At 35.6% G+C, this 27,115-nt stretch overlaps 1 protein-coding gene across 3 annotated transcripts; it reads right to left on the reverse strand.

Moving 5' to 3' along the window:
• Positions 1-283: 283 nt before the first annotated feature.
• On the reverse strand, positions 284-18,942 carry LOC113091366 (transport and Golgi organization protein 2 homolog). Of its 3 annotated transcripts, none has more exons than XM_026256843.1 (9): positions 18,838-18,942; positions 18,237-18,363; positions 11,677-11,765; positions 10,562-10,681; positions 8,704-8,818; positions 2,994-3,061; positions 2,669-2,816; positions 1,346-1,450; positions 284-1,203 (listed from the first exon to the last, which is right to left on the reverse strand). In XM_026256843.1, the coding sequence occupies exons 2-9, from the start codon at positions 18,290-18,292 to the stop codon at positions 1,083-1,085; spliced, it is 822 nt and encodes a 273-aa protein (XP_026112628.1). In that variant the 5' UTR covers positions 18,293-18,363; positions 18,838-18,942; the 3' UTR covers positions 284-1,082. The 3 variants fall into 3 exon arrangements, with proteins under 3 accessions (XP_026112628.1, XP_026112627.1, XP_026112629.1); XM_026256842.1 differs by having other exon boundaries at positions 2,669-2,819; XM_026256844.1 differs by lacking the exon at positions 11,677-11,765 and having other exon boundaries at positions 2,669-2,819.
• Positions 18,943-27,115: the final 8,173 nt, after the last annotated feature.

Raw genomic sequence — 27,115 nt, forward strand, 5'->3', positions numbered from 1 at the left:
CTGGCTAAAAATGTGTATCTTTCACTGTCATTAGCTAAGATACCACACACACACACACACACACACACACACACACACACAAACCTAAATAACAAAAAGCCAAGAGCTGAATACTAAATTTCAGGCACACTGTTATTAACCATAGACCTGACTTTAAATGACAAGATCATATTAGATTCATGACAGCTGACAAAATGCATTGATGCGCTGAAAGATTTCAGATAAGATTATGAAAGCAGCAAAGGAAATACCAAATCATACGGACTTCAAACTGTCAACACTCTCAAAGTGAAATCGAAACGGTTTCGTTTAATCTGAAAAACAACAATCAAAAAAACGAACAAAGCAAAAAAAACATCCTTTCAATTTAAGATGAAGAAAAAGAAGAAACATCGTCAAGGTTTTTTTTTTTTTTTGGCTGTATCTCTCAGCGTGTTCCTGAGTGAAAGTTATTACAGTGGATCACTACCACACTGAATAGCAAGTACAGTTTACATTGTGCAAGACTATGAAGATGATTCATTTTCTTGTTTATAATGATTGTGACTGACACGATCATTCTTTGGCAGTAGACATCTTGTTCCTTCAAGGATTCTGTCCAATAGCATTTCATGCCAATGACAGTTTGTTGTAAAATGGGATTCAGTGGATGATGAATAAAATCTCAAATTCGTCATACTTATCCTCTTCTATATTCACTAATATATGCAGATTGCATATTGAATGACATGCACTCAAAATGTAGATTCAGACAGAATCTGCGCACCTTTTTGAACTGAAACTATATGGAAATCTGATGTTTGTGGCTGCAGATTCCTTGTGCGCCTTTCTCATGAGCCACTGGTTATTAGAATAAACAATTACTTAGGAAAAAAAGGAACGTGCTACCAAGCTTCCTCTCAGAACAGAACAGAACAGAACAGAGCAGTAGCAATAATTAACCACTTTCCTATTTCAACTGCAAGTCTGAATTAAATCTTGATGTTCATATTGATAGAAACAGTGATGCATGGCTTGAGCAGATAGTGGCTGGATAAAGGCACAGCGTGAGAGACTTCTTCCCCTGGCCTGTCATCTGGCCCTCATTCTTGCAGTTTGAAGTGGAAGCTATTTGTGCTCCACTGGGTGAGGTCACAGTTTAGCATGTTGCGCTCTGTAAAGCTCACGTTTCCCTCTCGGTCGATGAGGATGACTGTATTGGTCCTGAGATTAAAACAGACAAAAATATGACATTGAACAAACTTTAAAATTGGAGGTAAAATAGAAAGTGCAGCATGCATTGTTTGAGTGTCACCATTCTCTATGGAGAGAGAAAGAAGTAAGAGTAGGAATAGCATGAGGGGACCTTGTGCCGTATCCTGGTGAACGCACACACACTGCAGACAGGGCTCGGAGTATGGCCTTACTGAAGCCCTCACCTTGACGTTCCTGTGCAGGGTCCGGGGTGTTTCTGGAAAGAGCAGAGGTGAGATTCTTACGACTGTAGTCTGACAAGTCATGCTGGTGCTTTGATAAAGACCAGAGCGTTTTAAGAAAGCAGAGAAATTCTACAAGTAAACAAGTATTTATTTCTTTCCTGAAATTGTTGATAAATAATACTAAAAAAATACAGTGGTGTGTGTATGCATCCACACATAAGCACTACCATTCAAAAGTATGGGGTTGGTAAAAATTTAAATGTTTTTGAAAGAAGTCTCTTATGCTCATCACAAATTAATTTATTTAATAAAAACTAAATTATTGTGAAATTTAAAAAGACTGGATTCTTTGATAAATATAAAGAACAAATGAACAGCATTTATTTGGAATAGAAATCTTTTGCAGCATTATTAATGTCTTTACTGTCACTTGATCTAATCAACAAATCCTTGCTGAATAACAGTAATAATTTCTAAAAAAAAAAAAAAAAAAATCCATACTCCATACTTTTGAATGGTACTGTATATAGGCTATACTTAGTATATATACTAACTTTCTAATACTTACCAATTATCTGCAACGCTTGGAAAATATAAGTTTTAAGAACTGACACAACTGATAGGTCTTGTTTACTTAAACATCATAACTGGTTTTAAATTAATTACTCTCACTGATGAATACATAATTATGTTATGAATGCAAACCGGTCCGTAATGTCTAATCAGACAGCTGTTTCACCCCCATTAATGCATCTACATGATCTAAAAGGTCAATGCTGACATGGGAAGGCAATCTGTTTGTCACTAATGAATAAAACTCCCTGGAGCCCCCGCTCTCACTTCCATGACTTCAAACACAAACGGAGTTATACACGTGACACTGTCTCTGAAAACTTACAAGTGATCAAATAAAAAAAGATATCTGTGCTAAAAATATTGAAAAACAACTATGTGGCCAGTATGTGTATTTTAATATCTAAATTCATTATGATATGCTGCCTGCATTCACCTTATAAAACCTAAGAAAAAAAAGAAAGACTTAAAAAATGATGCTGCTTGTGCTTCAGGATTCTATAAAGTAACTTTTTTAATAATCCATTTGCTTTGTGTCTCAAGTGCTTCTTGAGGATCAAAAAGGACGGATGCTGGTTTGATTGTTTAAGAAAGATAAAGGTAGATGGAAGATAAAGAGAAACAGAAGAAAAAAGCAAGAGCATACTAATTTTCACAATGAAGGAGTGCACACTTACAGCTCCTCATTATTGAGGATATGGAGCAGTTCTTGCACTAAGCCATCAGGGGACAGTGTTTTGTTCACTACACCGGTGAACAGCCGTTTGCCGTGCTGCAGTTTTCTCCACGGAGTTTCCAGAAGAGAGTTACTCAACCCATAGATTCCTGCTGAAACAAACACAAACATCCATCACTTCCTGTGAGCTTTGAGTGAGACACACCCACCAATCTGTTGCTGAACGAGTGAATTATATACAGTAGGTGTAACACTGCAAACAGCAGTGCTTTATGGAAGACCACTAGTATCTGAACACAGAGAGCTAACTGAGGGACTGAACAAACCTGCTTTGAGATGAATGGGCTCTGAACTGCCCTTGTTTCCATAGTAACACAATGTGTCTTCATTGGTCCTGCGTCCAACAAAACAGCAAGAAAAAATTAGTTAGTGCTCACTGCTAAAACACAATTAAACATCTTTACAGCTATTTTTGCATCATTTGTCATTGTAAACACAGAAACAATTCACATAGTTATATAATGCATATATACATAGAACTGTAGAATAAATAATAAAGTAGCAAAACATGCACAAACAAACCAAGTCATTTATCATATAAATATACATACAGCGCTCTATCATACACCCGGCGCAATGCTGTTTTTGCTAGTTTCAGCCAGATGCAGTCCTCATTTCCCCATCCTGTACTGCTTTGTTTAAATAGCAAATGCATTTGTGCCCATGGGTGTGCTGGTGTTCAGCTGCATTGCTGGCGCGTTGCTATTTTGAGGAACTGAAAATAGACTGCGCCATAGACCAACTCAAACCTGGTCGAAAGTCTGGCACCTATAGGAGGGGGCACAACGCGTGTACACTTTGCTTATTACAACTAATACAACTGGCTTTTAAAGGGGATGGGAGATGAGACTCTGATTGGTTTATTGCACGTTATGCCCAAAAAAAACACCCATTACTCATAGGAACAACATTTTTGGATCATGCGCACCGATTGTTGTCCTGTCATTAAACTAGCAAAAGTTGTGGGAACGTTAGGGGAAGCCATGTCCTAATGGTTAGAGATTTGGACTCCTAATCAAAAGGTTACGAGTTCGAGTCTCGGGCCGGCAGGAATCGTAGGTGAGGGAGTGAATGTACAGCGCTCTCTCCACCCTCAATACCACGACTGAGGTGCCCTTCAGCAAGGAACCCCCAACTGCTTTAGTTTAGGGTTACACAGTGCAAATCAATACATTCTAACTAATATAGTATCAAAGCTCACAAAACAAGCCATATCTTATACACACACACACACACACACACACACACACACACACACACATATATATATATATATATATATATATATATATATATATATATATATATATAAACATTATACAAACATTTGCCACATGCTGTTAAAGACAGATAGATAGAAAGATAGAATGAAATAACGACAGATAGAACGAGAGTAGAACAGACAGTCTCTATCCTTCATTAGCTCATGAAAGAAATCTTCCTAAATCAGTCTGTAATTAGGGAGGAGAGAGAATCTCCTTTTAGTATGTGTGTATGATCTCAGTCACTAAATCCTAATCACAGTTTATCTGATTAGACATGTTCCTGTTTTCATACACATGAATCAAGTGGATAGATCCACAATGAAGCTCATTACTCCTGATGGAATTATGGTGATATAGCCGTGTGTTTCAAAGGACATTTTATTGGCCAAGGAGACACAGGAGGAAGGCTATGAAAGGAGAAATGGACAATTTAGGGTTTTTGAAAGCACTTTGAGAGGGACATCAATAATGCTGGTGGAACAGTTTGGCAGCGATGCCAATCCACGACGAAGAAAAAGTCAGACAGCGAGGATAGGACTTCAGAAGCCTCAGAACTCTGGAGACTAGACGCTGTTGTATATGTAATAAGAATAAAATAAGTATGCAGAATGCTGACTTTCAGTAAAATCACATCTGTTTTAAGAATCGTACAGTGAATGTTTATTACACAAAAAATAAACTACATTACTTTTTTGGAGGATTTACTGTAGTGCAATGAAGAGATTACAGAATTTACTTTCTCTCTGTATACAGTTTCATTCATTTACAAGCTCAACATTGTTTATATTATATACTTATTCAATGATTACCGTATTTTCCAGACTACCGCACTTCTTTTCATAGTTTGGCTGGTCCTGCGACTTATAGTCAGGTGCGAATTATCAAAATTAATTTGACATGAACCAAGAGAAAACATTACCGTCTATAGCCTGCTCAGTGCTCCTGTAGCCTACCACTGAAAACATAGAGCGCCCTCTCACGGCTCGGTTTTCTCTTGGTTCTAAATAAATGCGACTTATAGTCCAGTGTGACATAAATATGTTTTTTTCCTCGTCAAGATGTATTTTTTGACTGATGCGACTTATACTTAGATGCGACTTATAGTCCAAAAAATATGGTAGCTCTGGTCCGGGATGATGATTGGTCAATGTAACATTCCAGACATGCTAAAATACATAATATAGTAAAAGTAATGACACAAAACAACTGTAACAACTCTTTATATTTTGTGCCTTATTGTTTAAATATACATAACTCCCCAGTCTATTAAAATAACTTAATTTGAGCAAACTACTCTGGCACACACAAAATCCCTTCTAATAATGGCCTTATCTATCTCCACTAATGCAATTATTGCACTGAAAGACTCTAAAAACACTGGGGCATAAGAGCCAAATAGCCTTCTAATGATGTATTAATGCAGTACAATAATTGCTAGAAAACCAACAATCAAGTTACAAATGAATTTTGTCCCGGAGACCTGCTTTTATTAATATTATTTTACAAAATAAACTCAAATAGTGAAGTTACAAGATCTAAGCAAGGTGATTTCGTACTGTGATTTGGACCAGAAAGATCAAGCCTTAGACAGCTAAAACAGCCAGTCAACTAGTCAGCAGACAAAAATCTTTCACACCATCAATCATATCAACTTTCAGAAATCTAATTATAACTAGACTCATAACAGTTACACTATCCAGCTAAATCCATAAATTCCATACACAATATACAGTAACATAATAATTATAATATAGAGAAAACGAATCCAAATTAGAGATTAAAAAACAGTAATCTGGCTGACATCAGAAAGTTGTGGAAATACCGAACTAGTAATGTTTGCAGATCCATTTAGTAAATGGTCACTAGGGATGAATTTCTGAAATTTACAAAATGAACACTTTAATCTGCAATGATCAAGAAAACTTTAAAACTTTTTAGAGCATATCAGCATATTAGAATGATTTCTAAAGTATCATGTGACAATGAAGATTGGAGTAATGGCTGTTGAGATTTCAATGGTGCCAAGAGAGAATTGAATTGTAGTGCTAAGCCTGATCTGAACAAGCAGAACAATTTTTCATTGAACTGAAATATCATATAAAACATAAAGCAATTATCAGTGTTGTCAGTCACATCACTGTAGAGAAACAAACAAATCCTCTTTATTCTTTTTGAAAGGCCGTCTCTATTTACAGAAGACAGTTGTACTGATTTCAGCACAAAATGCCCGTTGTAATTCCTCAGAGTTTATCTGGACCTGTATCATTTTGCCCTTTGTGGCCAAGGAAAGAAAGGGGGAGTCCGATAAGCTCAATAATGATCTTGTTTATTAAAAGGGTAAACAAATGAATAACACTCCCCAAGGATATCGACTTCTGTTTCATTACTGGGTTTGGGAGTCTGAGTGGCCTTTCAATGAATTTTCTGTTTATAAATATAGGCTTGAAGAGACAAATGGACAGTCTCTCAGATGACAGCATGGACTTAAGTAATACATCACTACATTAGCAGACAGCCTTTCAGAAACCAAAATGAAGGGGTCTCTAAGACATGGCTAACTACTATGATTAATGTATCTGGAAGAATTAAAATAAATAAAGAGGACAGTTTTCCTTAAATGATAATGGTCACAACAGAAAAAAAAAAACATGGAAAATATTAGTCACCCTAAATAAAAAGGTAGGAGATGAGAGTTTTAAGTGCATCCTAATATCTAAATACACATAGTAGCATCAATCAAATCACTGAATACTACTCAGCTATAGTGTATGTGTTTATTCCGATTGCTGTTGCTCATGTTATGGTGAACTGTGAATGTACTCTTAGGCTACTAGTTTGTTAATGCAAATAGTCTTCCTGATACACAATGAACCACCATTATGGTATTATTCACCCAAAAATAATGAATTATTTCAATAAACATCATTATTTTTGACCTTTAATATGTGAAATCATAAAACCAGTCTTCTTAAATCGCCTCAAATTACTATGTTCTGAGACAGTCACGCTGCTGGAAACACGCCATCTGTTCGGACTATATTCTAAACAGATTTCTTGAGCTTTGGTTTATGGAGAGCAGGTGGCACCAGTGCCTGCTGTCCCTCTTGAGGACCTCAGAGCTTAGACAGTATCACCACTGTCATGTCATCCTCATAACAAATGATAAAGAAAGGGAGATCATGAAAGAGAGGCACTTCAGTTTAAGTAACTTTTAGAGTTATTTCTCAAAACTTAGCAATTTTTTAAACGGACTTGATATATGATGTCAGCACCAAGTGGTTAGAATTAGTGGTTGACCGATATTGTTTTTTTGACAGCCGATGACGATATCTTTGAAAGCAGGTGGGCCGATAACCGATATAAAGCAGATATAATTTTTTTTTTCATATTTAAGAAATCTGAAATCATTTGACAATGGATTAAAAAAATAAATGTGTAAAATAAACATACTTATACTTTATAATACTATGCTATACTAAAGTATTTTTAAATAAATATTTAATAAAAATATAATAAAAAGGAAGTTAACACTGTAGCTAACAGGGCACTCAGTATTCTGGTAAATTTGTGTGCATTGTGAATCATGTTTTTCAAATAAAGCCAGGGGTAACTGTCATTTTACATACAGCACACAGAGAAAATGACTTGAATATGACGGTGGGCAAATGCATGAAGCGCAGCAGAATTTGAATTCATGAGTTTAAAGTTTAAAGCATCCAATTCACATGGACTGACTGTCACGTAGAGAACATGCGATCATGCTCGATACAAATACACACTTCACAAGATCTCACAGCTGGATTCGACTAAGTTTGCCAGGTTTGTGAAATTAAATATTCATTAGTTCCTCAAAGATTTGTTTAAATGATATAAATGCTTATTTGCTTAATGCCAATGGCAAACGAGAAAGTATTATAATGTTGCCTTTTTATTACTAATATATATAAAATCAATCATAATAATACTTTTTGTATATATTTTAATTCCTTTGTTTACCTGTTTTATTGGAATATTAGACAGACTTCTATCCGTATTAGGCAGAGCTGTTAAAAATTTCGGTAAACAAGAAAGAGAATATAAGCACTGTGAGCTCAGGCGCTGTCGTTTTTAGCACCATCAAAATACAAGTCCTGCCTTGAAGACATCGGCCGAGCAGAAAAACTTATCGGCCGACGCCAGTATTTGAAAAATGCCAAATATCAGCCTTGTTGACCACTGGTTAGAATTATTAGTTGCAAGTGGTTTTAATTAGTAAACTGACATCTGAAATGTACATGATTTAACTGGATTTGACTAAAACACTGGGGTACGAATGCATTACATTATCATTTAATTTTCTTTCTTTAAAAGTAAGAAACAAAAAGCATTTCAGATTTTATTACTTGACAGCATTTTTATCAATAAGCCACTTCATTAAATGTCTCATTAAAATGATCTTTTAGAGTCTGATGTACTATGATATCTAAATTATGACTGTATTTGCCACTAAAACTCCAACAAATATAACAAATTTAAATCAGAAACAAAAACACCACACAGTTTAAACAGAAACAGAAAACACATATTCGAAAAAGTTTGCATTTAAATGCTTTCACAAACTGTGGGAAATCGCTAACAGTAAACCATTTATGATTTATTCTATGTATTCCCCATTTAAGCAAGGTTATAGATAATGAAAAGAGCCAACCAAGATTTGCCTTCCACCACTCACCTGAAGTCAGCAGTAAGGAGATTGAAGCCATTATATGAATGAGCTTCTGAAGACACTTTTCGGAGGTATGCAAAACTGTCCAAGTTATCCATCAAATATTTGGACACCAGAGAACCTGAGTAAAAATGATAAATGCAGACAAGCATGCATCAATAATCCAATTTATTACCACCACGGATTGCAAAAGAGGAAGAATGGGTTGTGAACTGCTTGGTGAAGGTCATTTCATTTCGTTTACTCTCAAGTAAGTCATTTAGGCAGATTTAGAGAACTAATTGTTCAAATTAATGCAATTTGTTGAACAACATGTACTGTGAGGCATATTACTCCAGCTCTTGCACGCAGCTGTTGTGTACAACCATCCAAATAACAGCTGGGTTGTTTGCATTATATTTAGGGACATGGTTTGGGAACAGAGGGGTGGGGTGTGTTCGACATGCTTTTGATGGTAAGTGCTAGCGAGGTGTCAGCCTATAAAGAGGCCCTGAAGAACCTAAACAGACACTGGAGTGATGACAGTGAGGAGTCTAGTTCAGCTGAGTGGAGATCTGCAGTGAACAGCTGTTCACGTCTCCGGCCTCACCACCCATATGCAATAGTTTATGTGAACATGTCAGCAATTATTAAGAATAACACAATTAAGGCAACTCCACTTAATATTCGACCTAACTTCTTTAGCATTGTGGGTTATGGGCAAGAAAAACAAAAAACAAAAAGCTAGATAATTAGAATAAGGTTTATACTGGAGCAGCAAAATTTGAAAACGTAGGTGAAAATGTAAAAAATGTGCAATGATGTGTTAAAACTAGGGTCATTTTAATCTCAACTGATCTGAGGAAACATCTATTAAACATGGAAGTACTCTGGTGGTGCATGTGGATATTAATTTTAATTTCTTTTCTTTTTTCGTTTCTTTTATACATTATTATAATTACTTTTAGTGTTGCTTGCAAAGACAAGTATCTCTGTTTTTATTGCTCTCGGTCAAAGGGTTGTTGTAAAACTCTGATGAATGTTACTTTAAAATCATACCGTTTTTTCATGAAGTGTGCCATGACTTTGAAAATTTCTATAAACCCAAGTCCTATCCAGGGACCAATCAGGCATGGGCTCTTTTGATTAAGATGGTTTAACAACCAACCAGAATATCCAAGAAACCACCCAGCAATACCCTAAAAACCACCCAGATTACCCTAAAAAAATAGCAAGATGCAAAAATCCGCTAAGAAGGCAAACCGCATAGCATCACCTTTCTAAGACAGACCAAAATTCGAGTCCAGTGCCAGGCCATATCTAGAATATTACAGAACTATTATAAAGAAATTGTGAAAAATGCGGCCATTTCTATCATCATCGGTGAGTTTTGCACAGGCAAGCAATATTCACATTTTCTTCAGAAAAATTTAAAAATCTAGTTATTGTTATTATTTCTTTTGCTGATTTGAAAATCTAATTTATTTTTTATTTTGTGAAAAAGTATTTTGTCCCTTTGGGCTGTTTTTACTTTCTCAGCATTCTTTGGTAAAATCTGTTTTTAGCTTTATGCTTGTATATTATAAGCCAATACATAAAAAAAGGATTTGGGTGTGTGCATGTATAAAGGTTTTGGTTGCATAAGACTCTTCGGTATATTAGTCCATAATATATGTTTGCATATAGCAAATGTTGATGACTATTTATTTACACACACACACACGCCTGTTTACTTGAACAGAAAGTACATGGATGATGAAGGCTTTTCAAAATATGCTACTATTAAGAGTAATTTGCCAGGGTAATAAATTGATTAAGTGCGTCTAATCAACTGCTCAGTAATAGTAGACAAGATTAATACAAATGGGTGAAAGATCTGCACTACCTCTCCCCTGAGCATCAGGATTTTGCCGTGCATCCAGGTAATTGGTCAGTGCTGCCAGTTTCCCTCGTCTGCTAATTCCCAGCCATGATCCGCCTTCCTTCCCCTCTTCCAGGTCCAGACCTAATGACAGAAAACAAAAAAAAATCACATTGTGATTCAATGTCGAAGTGACATTAAATCCTGTCTGCTGGCTATAATAATAAAACCAGCAGGAGATCAGATTTAGACGTACCGAACAGGAATGTTCACTGAGAGTGACCTGCACTGAAAGTTATAGAATAATATTTTTCATCTTGATACTGAAAAGAAAAAGTACTTCAGAGGCCCAAGCACACAGATCTAGTGCTTTGAAGAGGAGAAATTCTGAACAACTGAATCACTCAATTCTACCAAAAACAACAGCGCTATATAGCTTCATGCAAAACTACAAAGTAGAATCATAGAGTGACTCATATTTAGTGATAGGCCCATAAAAAAAAAAGTGACATGACATTCAGCCAAGTATGGTGACCCATACTCAGAATTCTTGCTCTGCATTTAACCCATCCAAAGTGCACACACACAGAGCAGTGAACACACACACACACACACACACACACTGTGAACACACACCCGGAGCAGTGGGCAGCCATTTATGCTGCGGCGCCCGGGGAGCAGTTGGGGGTTCGATGCCTTGCTCAAGGGCACCTAAGTCGTGGTATTGAAGGTGGAGAGAGCACTGTACATGCACTTCCCCCACACACAATTCCTGCCGGCCCGAGACTCGAACTCACAACCCTTCGATTGCGAGTCCGACTCTCTAACCATTACTGAGGCATGATGCAAGAGACTTAAACACAAAAAAATCTAAGAATGATGTGCATCATGCAGACAGCCAAACAACTGGCTCTATGAGACACAATAAGAGCTGTGTTTAAGCAAAAGACTCTTAAAGGAACTCTAAAATATTGGAACTCCGTTATATGCAGTTTAGACAAGCTCTCCTGTAAAAACCAACATCTGAATTCCTCATTGACACAGCAAAGTCAATAAGTCCCAGAATGTTGGCGAGATAAAAACTGGACTATGGATAGTAAATATTTGTCTAATATTTGAAAAATAAGACTGATCTTTACCGCTGAGGATCTCATTGTTGCTGCCCCAGAATTCTGCAGCTTTGGATGGTCTGCTGTATAACTCGTCTCTGTTAGCAGCCAGAATAAGCCTGCACAAAAAAATGATGAAGGTTGACATCACACAATCTTTCCTATACAATCATACTCATAACATACAATTTCTATAATAACACACATCACTATAATAGACCGCTATTAGAATCATCCTTACAGTCTCATAAATGAGAAAAACTGTAATGCTATGCTTTGTAATGTGTTACCCGTGGATACTGGACATTATGTTAACCAATAAAGGGCTGATTTTCAGACAGACTTCCTGTGGGAGGGGGAGAGATGGAGGCTGGCACCGTTGAATGGGCTCAGAGGTCACATGTACACCTAATTGTGTTTATATCGTGCTGATCCCAGGAGAGCACTGACTGCTGTGCCAGCTATAAACCTAAGGCCCAGAGAAGACTCAGCTGTGATGCTGAATGCTACTGTGCATTGCTTTATTGTCTCTGCTCAGGCCTGATGCTCTGTAGATGCATCTCTGATGTAATGGAATATTAGTTTATATCTTGCATGTTGAACTACGTAATTTGGGGTCCATGAGATGTCAGGCACCTGTTAAATGTCAACCACACACTCAGTAATAAAACTTTTTTTTTTTTAAATAAACGTTGAAATACTTTAACAATTATAAATTAAAAAGCAACAGGATGAAAGGACTGCAGGTTCACCACTTCTGAGTAGTGGTCGATCGATACTGATTTTGATATTGATTGCCAATGTCAATACAGGTGCATCTCAATAAATTAGACAGGAATGTCATGGAAAAGTTAATTTATTCCAGTAATTCAACTCAAATTGAAACTTGTTAATTAAATATAATCATTGCACAGACTGAAGTAGTTTAAGTCTTTGGTAATTTGGCAACTTTTAATTGTGATGATTTTGGCTCACATTTAACAAAAACCCACCAATTCACTATCTGAACAAATTATAATACTTTATAAGAACAATTAAAAAAGAAAGAAAAATTCAATTCGGCGTGGCATGGAGGTGATCATTTTTTGGCACTGCTGAGCTGGTATTGAAGCCCAGGTTTCTTTCACAGTGGCCTTCAGCTCAACTGCATTTTCCTCTTGACAATACCCCATAGATTCTCTTTGTGGTTCAGGTCTGGTGAGTTTGCTGGCCAGTCAAGCACACCAACACCATGGTCATTTAACCAACTTTTAGTGCTTTTGGCAGTTTGGGCAGGTGCCAAATCCTGCTGGAAAATGAAATTAGGATCTACAAAAAGCTGGTCAGCAGAAAGTGGCATGAAATGCTCTAGAATTTCTTGGTAAATGGGTGCAGAGACTTTGGTTTTCAAAAAACACTATGGACCAACACCAGTAGATGACATTGCACCACAAATCATCACAGACTGTTAACTGGACTTCAAGCAACTTGGGCTATGGGCTTCTCCATCCTTCCTCCAGACTCTAGGACCTTGGTTTCCAAATGATGCACCTTGGTGGGTCAATGTAAACACAGTGGGTTGAGTGAATGTTAACTGTCAGAATATAGAAAAACATGAGTCAAAAGTTCTATGCATTAAGTCTTGAAGTCGAAACGCAGTTAATTTCTCAGGCTGCACAGGTTTGTCATTCTGCCTTCCAGTCCAATCTCACAGAAAAGTCAAAACGTTCACTAACTACTTAACAACAGCATGGAGAGTCACATGTCCACTGTATTTCCAGCCAGTGGAACCTGACAAGGTGACAGAGAAAAAGAAATCAAAGAGACAAAGAGTGATGAAATATTCCAGAGGCTTCTCAAATTGATTTGCAATGGTTGATGCACCCCAGGAAGATTTGCTCTGCACTGGAGACAGCTGGCAAAGCAGAAAAGCTCCTTTCCATTTGAAAACAACTTATATTGACTTGACAATGTCAATTATGCCAGACCCTGGGCAAGGTTATCACCCTCTTTGTCAGCCCAAATGGAGATATATTTATTCTCAATGAAACAGAAACATGACAAAAAGATGACTGGACACAGAAAGACCTGAAAAGAAGTCAAGGGCAGATGAAGAGGCAGTTTTGGGAGAGCAGAAGGGAGTCCATGAGTGATAGACAGTCAAACAAACTCTTTCTGTGACAGATAGAGAGAGTGACAAAAAATTATTGTTGTGCTGGATGTTCAATCAATTCCTTCTGGATGAAATGAAGTCCTGACTCCCACCCCATTAAATATCTTACTTAATTTTTAAATAAACATATTAAAAGTGTGGTCAGTTTTGAAAAAAGTCTCTAATGCTTTTGTAAGGATTACATTTTATTTTATATATTGTAAAATATAAATTCAAAATATTATTGTAGTTAAGTTGAATTATTAGCAGTCATTACTTCAGTTATCAATGTCACATGATTTTAGTTTTATCAATGCTGATAAAAAGTAATGCTGCTTAATAATTTCTTGTGGAAATGGTAATCCATTTTTAAACTATTTTTAATGAACAAAAAGTAAAAAAATATTTATTTCACATAAAATCTTTGGAACAATGCAAAAAAGAATACATGCAAAAGTTTTCTGCTCCAAAAAATTTGAATGGTAGTGTATATGTCACAATATGTAAGGAAAATGGGATACAAACAACAATTCATGCTGACTTTAAGAAGACATACGCATTTTAATATAAAAGAAATGGCACACTTCACCTTTAAAGGTTTCTTTAAAATACTCTTCAGAAGCTATAGGCTTTAATGTCAAGCATACTTTCATTTGTTGCATTTAAGTAATATTTTTATGACTCCCATCTAAACTTGAATTTCACTGCACACACACACTTCTTTTTTACTTTCTTAATCTTTCTTTACACACACACATCAAGTGGCATCTTACTCAAGTTCAGTGTCTGTTCTATATCTCATGTTAGTTAGCATCACAATAATCAATAATGTCATTTTTAATATCCACGTCATCAAGGAAAGAGAAATGAGCACCATGGCAAATGTTAAGATATGTCAAGAGCAGGAGCTTTAGATATGAATATCAGCTCTAGGTTATACGGTCTCAAACAGTTCTACACTAGCAGAAACTAAATTTATTTTTATCCACATTTTCTTAAATTTAAAATGAGCTTAAATTTCAGACTGTGTTGTATTTCAGGATCTTTCAGTCTCTCTGACAGGTTCCATCTGTTCCAAAGAAAAAATATTAGTGCTAAGTGGATCTACTGTAATTAGTGACATCAAAGTCATCACAGCCACATATAAGTAAACTGACCCAGACTTCCGGCCTGTTTTCTCTCAAAGGGATTTTGGAGCATGCTGGGAATGTGAGGTCAGAGGTTAACATGATGAAAATTAAATGGTTCCAAAAAGATGTTATTATTTCCACCAACCACATGTGATGTGAGGCAGGTTGATTTTGAACTGTAATGAAAATTGCAATAATTGTGCACGTCTTCTGGGTATTGAGGCAGAAATCCTCGTTGATCTCAAAGGCGTTTCTGCTTTTAAGTTGCATTAATGCCACTGACCATAATTAGGCGAATCAGTGTATGAGCTTTTTTTTGGATGCCAAATTGTAGCTTCTGTCAGTAAAGTACGCTCAAGAGGTCAGTGCTAATGGTATGAAATAACAGTTGAAGCCCATATCAGTGTTTTACCGATCCTTTTATCTTGAGTACCCACATAGACCCATAAGAGCGTACCATCATGAACACCACACTTGAACTTAGGGATATGTAAAACTACATATTTTTTACAAATCAAACAGTTGATTGATTGGTTGCCTGAGTGACTTTCCTTGACAAAGTAAAACCCTGTATAATCACGATGGTTTTCAACAGTGGCGGTTTCTTCATTAGGGCAATTGGGCGACACACCCCCAAAGGAAAGGTGTATTTTTCTTTTACATTCAACCACAGTGTTACGCCAGCTTCAACTATTCTAGACTGTTTGTGTTGCCTCTAAATAGTCCAATCACCGTCGACTTGCGTTTTGTGTAGAACTGCCTCTTTTTGGGCAATTTCTGTCAGACTGAGAATTGCCCCGAGTGCTCTCATAGACTTCCATTCAAAGATAATTTTTTTCGAACTGCAGGCACTGCAATGCAATCTCAATGAGTTCCGGGAGAGCTTTCGTCATTGTGCCGTAACATTAACTTGTGCAACTGTTGGTGGGAACAGTGACATCCAATAATATTTAAAAACTATTTTGAATTTTAACAAAAAAAATAAAAAAAAATAAAATTAAACTAGATTAATATCTTTATCAAATGTGAAAAAAAAAGGAAGAGACGGGGACAGCTATGCCTTTGTGAGCTGAACTTGTCTGATATCATGGCGAACGTTACCTCAATGCAGATTAATTCTATCGTGTCATTGAAAGAATTTCCTGTCAAAATAACGGCATTCCTACGGAAGTCTTCAGCTTTTAAGAAGAGCCAGGTTTTCCGGTAGTGGGTGGAGTTAATGTGCAAACGGCAATCTCATTGCCTGGCGTTCACCTATTATCATCCCTGTTTTGATTGCAGCAAATCAGTTCGATCGAATGCACAAAACCTAATTAATATTCATGAATCCAGCAGCTCATTAATCCTTAGTAATAATTAGTGTGATTTATAGTTCTTATTAATAGAATTAGTACAATTATTATCTTAGCAATATTTTTTTTCTGTTTGTTCCCTTTTTTTTTTTTTTTACAGAAACAATGAATGACAAAAGCACCTCCAACAATCCAGTTATAATGTTCAGTTAGGCTAAATGACTAATATACATTTTAACATTTTATCAAGTTCTAATTACTAAAGTCATATTATTAAATAATACTTCATTATTATAAAGCTTGACTGACTGGCGAGTAAACTAAAATATTTACTAGCCAAGGGTGATTCAATTGCCAAGTTGCCCGTAGAGGGATGATTTTGGTTCACCTGACCTCAACTAGACATGATTCTTCAGGGTCTTCACACAAGATGAATTCTTGGGTTCAAAAACAGGTGAAGGAAAACAGAACAGACAGAGTCTCAAGATGCACTTTGGTCAATAAGGATGAAATATTTATACCTTGACATCCCATCTTACAAATGCAGGCAGGACATTTGTGAGATGTAACATGTTGGTAGAAGATGTACAGTAAAAAGATGTACAGCTTAATGCACATAAATGTACCAGAGAATGAATTTAAAAATGCAACTATCAAAAGAGGGTTTAATTAATAAACATCAAAATAGCACTGTTGTCAAAAGTATTAAAAATATAATATACAGTACCATTCAGTCAGTAAGTTTTTTTTTCTTTTAGGAAATTAACTTCATTCAGCAAGGATGCATTCAGTTGGTAAAAAGTAACATTGTAAAGATATTAAAGATTTCTTTTTCAAATAAATGCTGTTCTTTTGAGCTCTCAATTCAACAAAGAACCATAGCTTCCAGAAATATACTGAGCAGCACAACTGTTTTCAACATTGTTAATAATAAGAAATGTTACGTGAGTTTAAACTGCAATAACGTTTCACGAAATTAGTATTTTTTACTGTATTTTCTTATCACATAAATGCTGCATTGAGACACTTAAAAACATTAAAAAAATTGTACAGTCCCCAAACCTTTGAATGGTGAATCTATGAATCTATAAAATCTATATAGCTAAAATCTGTAGAACTAGACAATCTTACTAATCACTTAGTCCAATCATTGTTGAACAACTACTGACACATATTAATTAATATTACACTGAATTTTCTAAAAAGGAATTTAAAATATACTGAGATTAGTTCTGATTATTATTTTATATGATTAATAAACTTTAGACAACCCTATTATAAGTCACAATTTCTGTTCTATAGGTATATCAATAAACAAAATTCAAACATTTTTAAAGACCCCTTTGATCTGCTCAAGCACCCCCTTGGCTATGCATATTCCTTGTTGGGAACGGATCCAAGCAAATTGCAATGTTGCTAGGTTACAGGATGCAATACAAGCAGAAATGCACTCAAACATCTGTGTATTCTGTAATAGTGCTTACACATTTACCTGATTATGGTACTTACATTATTTATGAGTAATGTTAAAAAATTATGTGATAAAACCCTGTTGTATGAGCAGCCAAATAAAAGCTGTTTTATTGCACATGGAACAGGACGCTTCAAGGGGACCAACATGTTGAGATCACATGACCAGCTAAATAATACTCCTTTCTTTCCTGGACACAGGAATCACTGTGAGCAATATTCATAATATATATATATATATATATATATATATATATATATATATATATAGCACACAGAAACCGTTTGCTTTTCCATAATTCAGCATCCAGTGGACAGTGTCAAAACAAGGCAAATTAGGCCACATCAGACTGTGCAACATCTTTAAAAGCTGAAATATGGGAAAAAATATTTTGCTTTGTTTTAGGTGTACGTCAACACTTTATACTTTTTCAGCATTTATAAAAAAAAAAAAAATATCTGACAGTATCAAACATCATCTTGTTCCCACACATGTGCAAGAACTTTGCATATCCCTATTTGCATTGAACAGATTGACAGAAAAGCTTCTGGAAGCAGGTGCAATACCTGTAGGCATTTTTGGATGCAGGCCGAGGGTCAAACTTCAAGAAGATGATGCACATGAGGAGGTTACTGATGGCAGGAGTTTTCAATCACAGTGAGGTCAGAGGTCAGAGCTGTGACGTGCTATGTGCTAGATGAAGAGATGAAAGAGAGGATGAATTTCGGATAAGAGGAGACAAAAGCTGTGCTTGTAAGCCAGAGGACAACATTGAAAGGGGATCAATCAAACTATTCCAGCAACAGTTCTTACTTGTATCTAACAAAATCTCAATCTGAAGATAAAATAAAACTGTAATCGAATAGAAAGATTATTAATATAACAAGCGTCTTAAAATAATATTATGTGTATAAATGTATTACATTAGACACAGATTAACTTTAAATTTAGGCCTTTGTACCCCAGTGTGCTTTATTCATAGAGAATGATCCAGTAGGTTTAAAGTCAGGCTAATGTCCACTGAGAGAAACTGTATGACAGCAGGCTAGCAGGAGCCTAACAAGCTAGCAAGTGGTCGTGTGGATGGAAGACAGCGCACAAAAACGAATACAATTTCGAGCTTGTTTTCTTTTTAGTTTATAACCGGTTATGTGATATATTACTTACAGATCCATGTGTTGTCAATGATCACAATTCATTGTGCCGCTACTGTGAGAGGCAACCTAAAGCACATGCTAACTGTACAAAAGGGCTAAACCAACCTCGTAGTGACGTCTGCAGAGAAGCCCGGCGCCGATTGGCTAAAACTGTTGTCAAAAATAGGAATTTTCTGCACTGTTCTGTTTATTAATAAATGTGCAAAAATATATTCCTTATTATTAAATGATATAGATTCAATAAAGATTATATTCCATTGATAAAAGACAGATATTATAAATAATTATATAATCAGCTGTTATATTGGAACAATAATTAATTTAGTTTTTTATCGATTTTAATTGAAACACACTGAATCTGATTATGATATAAGATATATTTGTTGACAGTGATTAACCAATGACCCAATAAACAAAGTTTATTTAATTGTATTTCAAACCATACTAATAATACTCAAAAAAATATTAGCCTACTCTTTATTATATTGCCAATGACATTAGAACTGCTTCCCAGGGGCCTGTACCATGACGGTAGCTGAACAAATTCAGAGTTACAGGATTAGTTTTGAGTTGACAAAACCAAACCTCTCCAATCCGGCTTTGTTGGTACCATGATGCTGTTCATCAACTTTCTTTGTCAACTCAGGCTTTGGTCCAGAATTTGTGGAGCATGTGCACATGAATGTGTGACATCACTGGCAAACAGCCAATCACGAACCTTGCAACACAAAGCAAGTTTGATTTACTTCTAGCGAGAGACCCAGCGAGATTCAAGACTAAAGGTTAAAGGTTTTGCTAAAGGTTAAGAGATTGAAGAATATGACAAATTTAAACGTCATATGAAAAATTAAGGAGGACAAATAAAATAAATGATCTTGCTCTATCAGTGCAGTGACAAGTGAAACTTGTTAACTTAGTTTACTTTTTGAAAATATAATATTTCTACTTCCAATATTATCATATTGGAAGTAGAAAAAAAATCAAAGAAATCTTTCTTTCTTTCTTTTCTTTTAAATGCCATACCAGCTTCTTTTTTACCAGTAAAAATTTATGTGTAATTTTTGAATGTCCTATTCTGCATCTTGTATAGATGACTTGATTCCAACGATTCTCAAAACAGAGATTATGTTTTTTCCTCACATCAGGATTTATTTCATGCAACTTATTATTTAGACATTGATCCAATTCTGATTGCTTATTTCTGATGTATTTATTTATCATTTGTTTTAAGTCTGTAAAAGGTATACAACACTTTACTAATTCTGTGGATAGTGCTTCTTTTGCTGCATTGTCCGCTTTCTCATTGCCAGTAATTCCTGAGTGCCTAGGTACCCAGCAAAAGTAGATGTTAAAAGCCTTTGATATGAGCATTGATAATTTAATGAAGATCTTGACTACTGTTGGATGATCAGTTTTCATATTTTCCATTGACTCCGTGATTTTGAGTTTGTCATTATTAAGAATCTCTTCTGTGAAGACGTTTCAATAAATTTTGATGCCAACAATAAAGCATTGCTTCTGCTGTGAAGATTGAACTCTGATCTGGAATACGTATACTTTGATGTACTTAATTCGTTGCAAAAGCTGCCGCTACCTGGTTTGCAGATTTGGATCCATCTGTGTATATTAGAGTATGCTGGGGATAAATAGGTCTTATTTCTAAAAATTGTAGCTGATAATCATTTGGATGTGTTTCCGATTTTTGATTCTTTGATAAATCCAACAAAATAAAGTTTTTTTTTTTTTTTTTTTGTATCCCAAGAAGGAATTTTGAAAAAGTGGGTTTGTTCCAAGATGTTTAAATCTACTTTGAGATTTTCCAGATGAGGTTTTATACATATACCAAATGGACGGATATGATTTGGTTTTCTTTGATACATTATTGAATACTGGGCTGAAAAAACTGCTGGATATGAAGGATTTCCTTTATTAGTTTTTAATTTGATTGCATATAAGGCCAACTTTAATCATCTGTTTTCCAAGGAAGGTTCATTGGCTTCTACATATAAACTTTGAATTGGTGATGTTCTATAAGCTCCCAAAGCTAGTCGTATGCCTTGATGATGTATAGTATCCAAGGATTGTACAGTATATATGATTTCCTGGCAGATCCATAAACAATGCTTCCATAGTCCAACTTTGATCGGAATAGAGTTCTATATAAGTTCATAAGTGAAGTCATATCTGCTCCCCCATTTAGTTTTGGACAAAACCTTTAAGATGTTCATGTCTTTAGCACACTTCTTTTTAAGCATTTTAAGCATTTATGTGGAATAAAGGACAGCTTAGTCTCCTTTGGCGACTTTAATGGGAGTTCCATCCAAAAATAATTCTGGTTCATTATGCAGTGAACAAAGTTGACAAAAATGCATACAGACAGTTTTTGTTTGTGAAAATGTAAAGCCATTCCGTATTGACCATGAGAGAATTTCATTTATTTTATAGTTAGATTTTTCGCTCAATAGTGTTTATATGCTTGCTTCTATAACAAATGCAGATGTCATCTACATATAAACTACACAAAGAACATCAGAACCAATAACCTGAGTAATAATGTCAATTTTAATACTAAAAAGAGTTACTGATAAAATACTTCCTTGAGGTACTCCAAGTTCTTGTTTAGGCAAGTTGGACGCTGTATTGTTTACCTTGACTCTAAAAATTCTATTTGAAAGAAATTTTCCAATAAAAATTCGCAGACAACCTTTACAATTTAGTCGATACAGATCCTTTAAGATTCCATGCTTCCAAGTGGTATAATAGGCTTTTTTTCCAAGCAGCTACAGCATGTTCTTTCTTAATAAACACATCATAGATATAGCTTTCAAGACTAACAAGGTAATCTGTTGTGCTTCGACCTTTCCTAAAACCACATTAGGCCTTACTTATAAGTTGTTTGGATTCCAGGAACCAGACTAGACGATCATTTACCATCCTCTAGTTTTACATAAACAATGCCAGGGCCCAGGGCTGCCACAACGCCAGGGCCCAAACCCTCAATCTGCTGAAGGTGAACCAAAAACAACTGATAGCAGCTCTCAGTGATATGTGTCGGGTCCCCGCTATAATAGCAGCAACATTCACAAATGCTTACTGAACAAGCGGGAACCCAGTGTGCCTGTAGCTTTCTCTACTTCAGTTTTATCACGTGATAGAAAGTCTAAGGCCTTCTCAAGCCGAAGGGCAAACTCATCTAATCTGCGGCCTATTATGCATCAAACTAAGATTGATGTAAAGACACAAAGCACTGCCATCAAGTTATCACTTTTAAACATTCGCTCACTAAAAAATAAATAATTTCTAATCAATGACTTTATAACCACAAACAATCTGGATTTTATGTTTCTAAATGAAACATGGCTAGAAGACAGCTGCAGTGCAACAATCCTAAATTAAGCAGCCCCTCCTAACTTCACTTACATGAGTGTTTGCAGGACTGTTAGGAGAGGTGGGGGTGTAGCTGCTATATTTAAAGATGTCTATCAATGCAAGCAAGTGTCATTTGGTCAGTACTTGTCTTTTGAATATCTAGGGATTGTGCTGAAAGGTGCTCCACGCATTCTGTTTATTATTATTTACAGGCATCCAAAATTCTCTCCAGCCTTTGTTGAAGAGGTCACAGAAATGTTATCAATAATTTCCTCAGAGTTTGACTGTTTTGCAATTGCAGGGGATTTTAATATTCACATAGATAATGCAGAAAACAAAACTACAAAAGAAATGATAACGGTTCTAAACACTTTTGACCTGATTCAGCATGTGCATGGACCCACACACAAAGGTGGACACACTCTAGATTTAATCATCAGTAGGGGTTTAAACATTTTATCCATTGTTATTAAGGACATAGCACTATCTGATCACTTCTGTATTTTCTTTGATATTTTGATGTCTGCTACAACTGAATCTAGATCTGTCTCTGTCAGAAGGAGATGCATAAACGAGAACACAAGTGTACTATTTATGGAGGCTATATCTTTAACACGAAGTATTTCTGCAGACTCTATGGATATTCTCCTAGATTCCTTCAACTCAAAAGATAAGAATGTTATTGATGATATTGCACCAATAATAGTCAGTAAGAAAACAAACAGACAGAAATCAGTTTTGGAGAAGATCAACAGCAGTTCAGACTATGAAAAGACAATGCAGAAAAGCCGAGCGGATGTGGAGGAAGACGAAACTTGAAATTCACTATAGCATCTATAAGGACATCCTTCATGCTTTTAATTTGAAACTAGCCACAGCTAGACAGAACTTCTTCTCAAACCTTATAAACAGTAACTTAAATAACACTCATACTCTTTTTGCGACTGTTGAGAGACTGACAAACCCCCCAAGTCAGATTCCCAGTGATATGCTATCAGACAGCAAATGCAATGAGTTTGCTTCTTTCTTTTCTGAGAAGATCATAAATATCAGGAAGGCGATTAACACATCCTCAAGTAATGCAGAGGTCAGACAGATTCTGCCAAAATATCAAAAAGATACTACGTCTATTTTTGAAACAATTGATAGCAAAATTCTGGAAGACATAGTGCAGCAACTAAAATCGTCTACCTGTTGTCTTGACACACTTCCCACATCTTTTTTCAAAAGTGTGCTTGACTGCTTAAAAGTAGATCTCTTAGAAGTGGTGAATGCCTCACTTCTTTCTGGGACATTTCCAAACTCCCTAAAAACTGCAGTTGTAAAGCCCCTCCTGAAAAAGACCAATCTTGATAACACAATTTTGAGCAATTTTAGACCAATATCTAATCTTCCTTTTATAGGCAAAATTATAGAAAAGGTAGTTTTTAATCAGCTGAACAAATACTTAAACTCAAATGGATACCTGGACAATTTTCAATCTGGTTTCCAACCGCATCACAGCACAGAGACAGCACTCATTAAGATAATAAATGATATTCGCTTAAATTGTGACTCTGGCAAAATATCGGTGCTGGTATTGCTAGATCTCAGTGCTGCGTTTGACACTGTCGATCATAACATACTACTAGAGAGACTGGAAAACTGGGTCGGGCTTTCTGGGTTGGTACTCAAATGGTTCAGATCATACTTAGAAGGGAGAGGCTATTATGTGAGTATAGGAGAGCATAAGTCTAAGTGGACGTCCATGATATGCGAAGTCCCACAAGGGTCAATTCTTGCACCGCTCTTGTTTAGCCTGTATATGCTAAAGCCAAATAATGAGAAAGAACCAAATTGCCTATCACAGCTATGCTGATGATACCCAGATTTACCTAGCCTTATCTCCAAATGACTGCAGCCCCATTGACTCCCTCTGCCAATGCATTGATGAAATTAATAGTTGGATGTGCCAGAACTATCTTCAGTTAAATAAGGAAAAAACTGAAGTCATTGCATTTGGAAACAAAGATGAAGTGTTCAAGATGAATGCATACCTTGACTCTAGGGGTCAAACATCTAAAAATCAAGTCAGGAATCTTGGTGTGATTCTATAGACAGACCTTAGTTTCAGTAGTCATGTCAAAGCAGTAACTAAATCAGCATATTATCATTTAAAAAACATTGCAAGAATTAGATGTTTTGTGTCCAGTCAAGACTTGGAGAAACTTGTTCATGCCTTTATCACCAGCAGGGTAGACTATTGTAATGGGCTCCTCACTGGCCTTCCCAAAAAGACCATTAGACAGCTGCAGCTCATCCAGAACGCTGCTGCCAGGATTCTGACTAGAACCAGAAAATCTGAGCATATCACACCAGTCCTCAGGTCCTAACACTGGCTTCCAGTTACATTTAGGATTGATTTTAAAGAACTTTTACTCGTATATAAGTCACTAAATGACCTAGGATCTAAATATTCTGCAGATATGTTCACTGAATATAAACCTAACGGAGCACTCAGATCACTAGGATCAAGTCAGTTAGAAATACCAAGGGTTCACACAAAACAAGGGGAGTCCTCCTTTAGTTACTATACCGCCCGCAGTTGGAATCAGCTTCCAGAAGAGATCAGATGTGCTAAAACACTAGTCACATTTAAATCTAGACTCAAAACGAATCTTTTTAGCTGTGCATTTATTGAATGAGCACTGTGCAATGTCCGAACTGATTGCACTATATTTTCACTGTTTTATTTTATTTTATTTTTTATGTAAAATCATTTTCTAACTATTTTTAAATGTTTTAATCATTTTAAAAGTTTTAAAATTGCTTGTTTTATTTTTGTTATTATTTTTCTTCATGATTATTTTACTTTCTTTTATGTAAAGCACTTTGAATTACCATTGTGTACGAAATGTGCTATATAAATAAACTTGCCTTGCCTTGCCTTGCCTAAACAACTGGTTAAAGCTATAGGTCGATAATTTATAGGATCTCTATGGTCTTTTCCTGGTTTTGGGATTGGAATAATTTCAGCTTCAAGGCAAGAAAATTGGATATTTCCTGATATCCAAATAGAGTTAAAAGTTCTCAGAAGCTTCTTCAGAACGAGGTGAGGTAAGTTCTTTATAAATTGATAGTGAACTATCTGGTCCAACCGCTGTATCATGGGATTTCTGAATGGCTTGTTGTAGTTCTTCCATGGAAAAATTCCGATTGTGTGGCTAAATACAATCAAAATAAATTATTTGAAATAATAAAAAAAATATCTTTCTCTTGTTGAATTTTTTGAAATATCTTGTTTTGAAGTCAGGAGTAAATCATGTTGCTTGATGTGCTGTATTTGCGAACCAATGGTTTCACCCTTCATTTTCTGTATCAAATTCCAGATTTTTTTATTACTCAGGTTATTGGTTCTGATGTTCTTTGTGTAGTTTATATGTAGATGACATCTGCATTTGTTATAGAAGCAAGCATATAAACACTATTGAGCGAAAAATCTAACTATAAAATAAATGAAATTCTCTCATGGTCAATACGGAATGGCTTTACATTTTCACAAACAAAAACTGTCTGTATGCATTTTTGTCAACTTTGTTCACTGCATAATGAACCAGAATTATTTTTGGATGGAACTCCCATTAAAGTCGCCAAAGGAGACTAAGCTGTCCTTTATTCCACATAAATGCTTAAAATGCTTAAAAAGAAGTGTGCTAAAGACATGAACATCTTAAAGGTTTTGTCCAAAACTAAATGGGGGAGCAGATATGACTTCACTTATGAACTTATATAGAACTCTATTCCGATCAAAGTTGGACTATGGAAGCATTGTTTATGGATCTGCCAGGAAATCATATATACTTTCTTTTATGTAAAGCACTTTGAATTACCATTGTGTACGAAATGTGCTATATAAATAAACTTGCCTTGCCTTGCCTTGCCTAAACAACTGGTTAAAGCTATAGGTCGATAATTTATAGGATCTCTATGGTCTTTTCCTGGTTTTGGGATTGGAATAATTTCAGCTTCAAGGCAAGAAAATTGGATATTTCCTGATATCCAAATAGAGTTAAAAGTTCTCAGAAGCTTCTTCAGAACGAGGTGAGGTAAGTTCTTTATAAATTGATAGTGAACTATCTGGTCCAACCGCTGTATCATGGGATTTCTGAATGGCTTGTTGTAGTTCTTCCATGGAAAAATTCCGATTGTGTGGCTAAATACAATCAAAATAAATTATTTGAAATAATAAAAAAAATATCTTTCTCTTGTTGAATTTTTTGAAATATCTTGTTTTGAAGTCAGGAGTAAATCATGTTGCTTGATGTGCTGTATTTGCGAACCAATGGTTTCACCCTTCATTTTCTGTATCAAATTCCAGATTTTGGTTGATTGAGGACTAAGTGATATACTGTATATATAAAGTATATATCAGATATACTTTGTTTAGATTTTTTTGTTTAATGGTGTTTTTGGGACTGTATAATTTGCAATTTATATTCAATTTTCCAAGGCGTCTGCTGTCCTCCACAAAATGTGTAAATCTCTTATAACACAGAGCTTGAAATTGATACCAGTTAGCTTTTTTGATTTTCCATCTTTGTGTTTTTTTTTTTTTGCTTCTTCTTCTTTTCTTTTAATCGAGCAAATAAATCAAAGAAATCTAAGAAATAAGTAATGATTAGTGAACACACCACTCACATTTTTTTTTATTTTTCCCTCTAATTTATATTAATTTAGATATTTATTTTGCAGATTTGCCTGTTCAATATAAACAGATTTGTCTATTTGAAAACGTTGCAATATATGTCTGTAGAGTGTTTTTACCAGAGAGATACATGGCTGTAGGCTAATCAGCGCACTTGTAACGTTTGTAGTGTGCAAAGCCAGCCTCGGAAGAATCCAATAACACTAAGAGGGTTTTTGTTGTCTGCATTGAAAGC

This window comes from Carassius auratus, unplaced genomic scaffold, assembly GCF_003368295.1.
Source record: "Carassius auratus strain Wakin unplaced genomic scaffold, ASM336829v1 scaf_tig00214183_4049273_7079891, whole genome shotgun sequence".
NCBI classification, from domain to species: domain Eukaryota; kingdom Metazoa; phylum Chordata; class Actinopteri; order Cypriniformes; family Cyprinidae; genus Carassius; species Carassius auratus.

Bases quoted from the DNA above. Each gene is read 5' to 3' on its own strand.
- LOC113091366 (XM_026256842.1), bottom strand. From the start codon at position 18,292: ATGTGCATCATCTTCTTGAAGTTTGACCCTCGGCCTGCATCCAAAAAT. The intron at 1,451-2,668 runs GTAAGTGTGCAC...TGCTCTTTCCAG, and splicing joins ATCCTCAATAATGAGGAGCT to AAACACCCCGGACCCTGCAC. The intron at 1,204-1,345 runs GTCCCCTCATGC...TTTTAATCTCAG, and splicing joins TCACCAGGATACGGCACAAG to GACCAATACAGTCATCCTCA.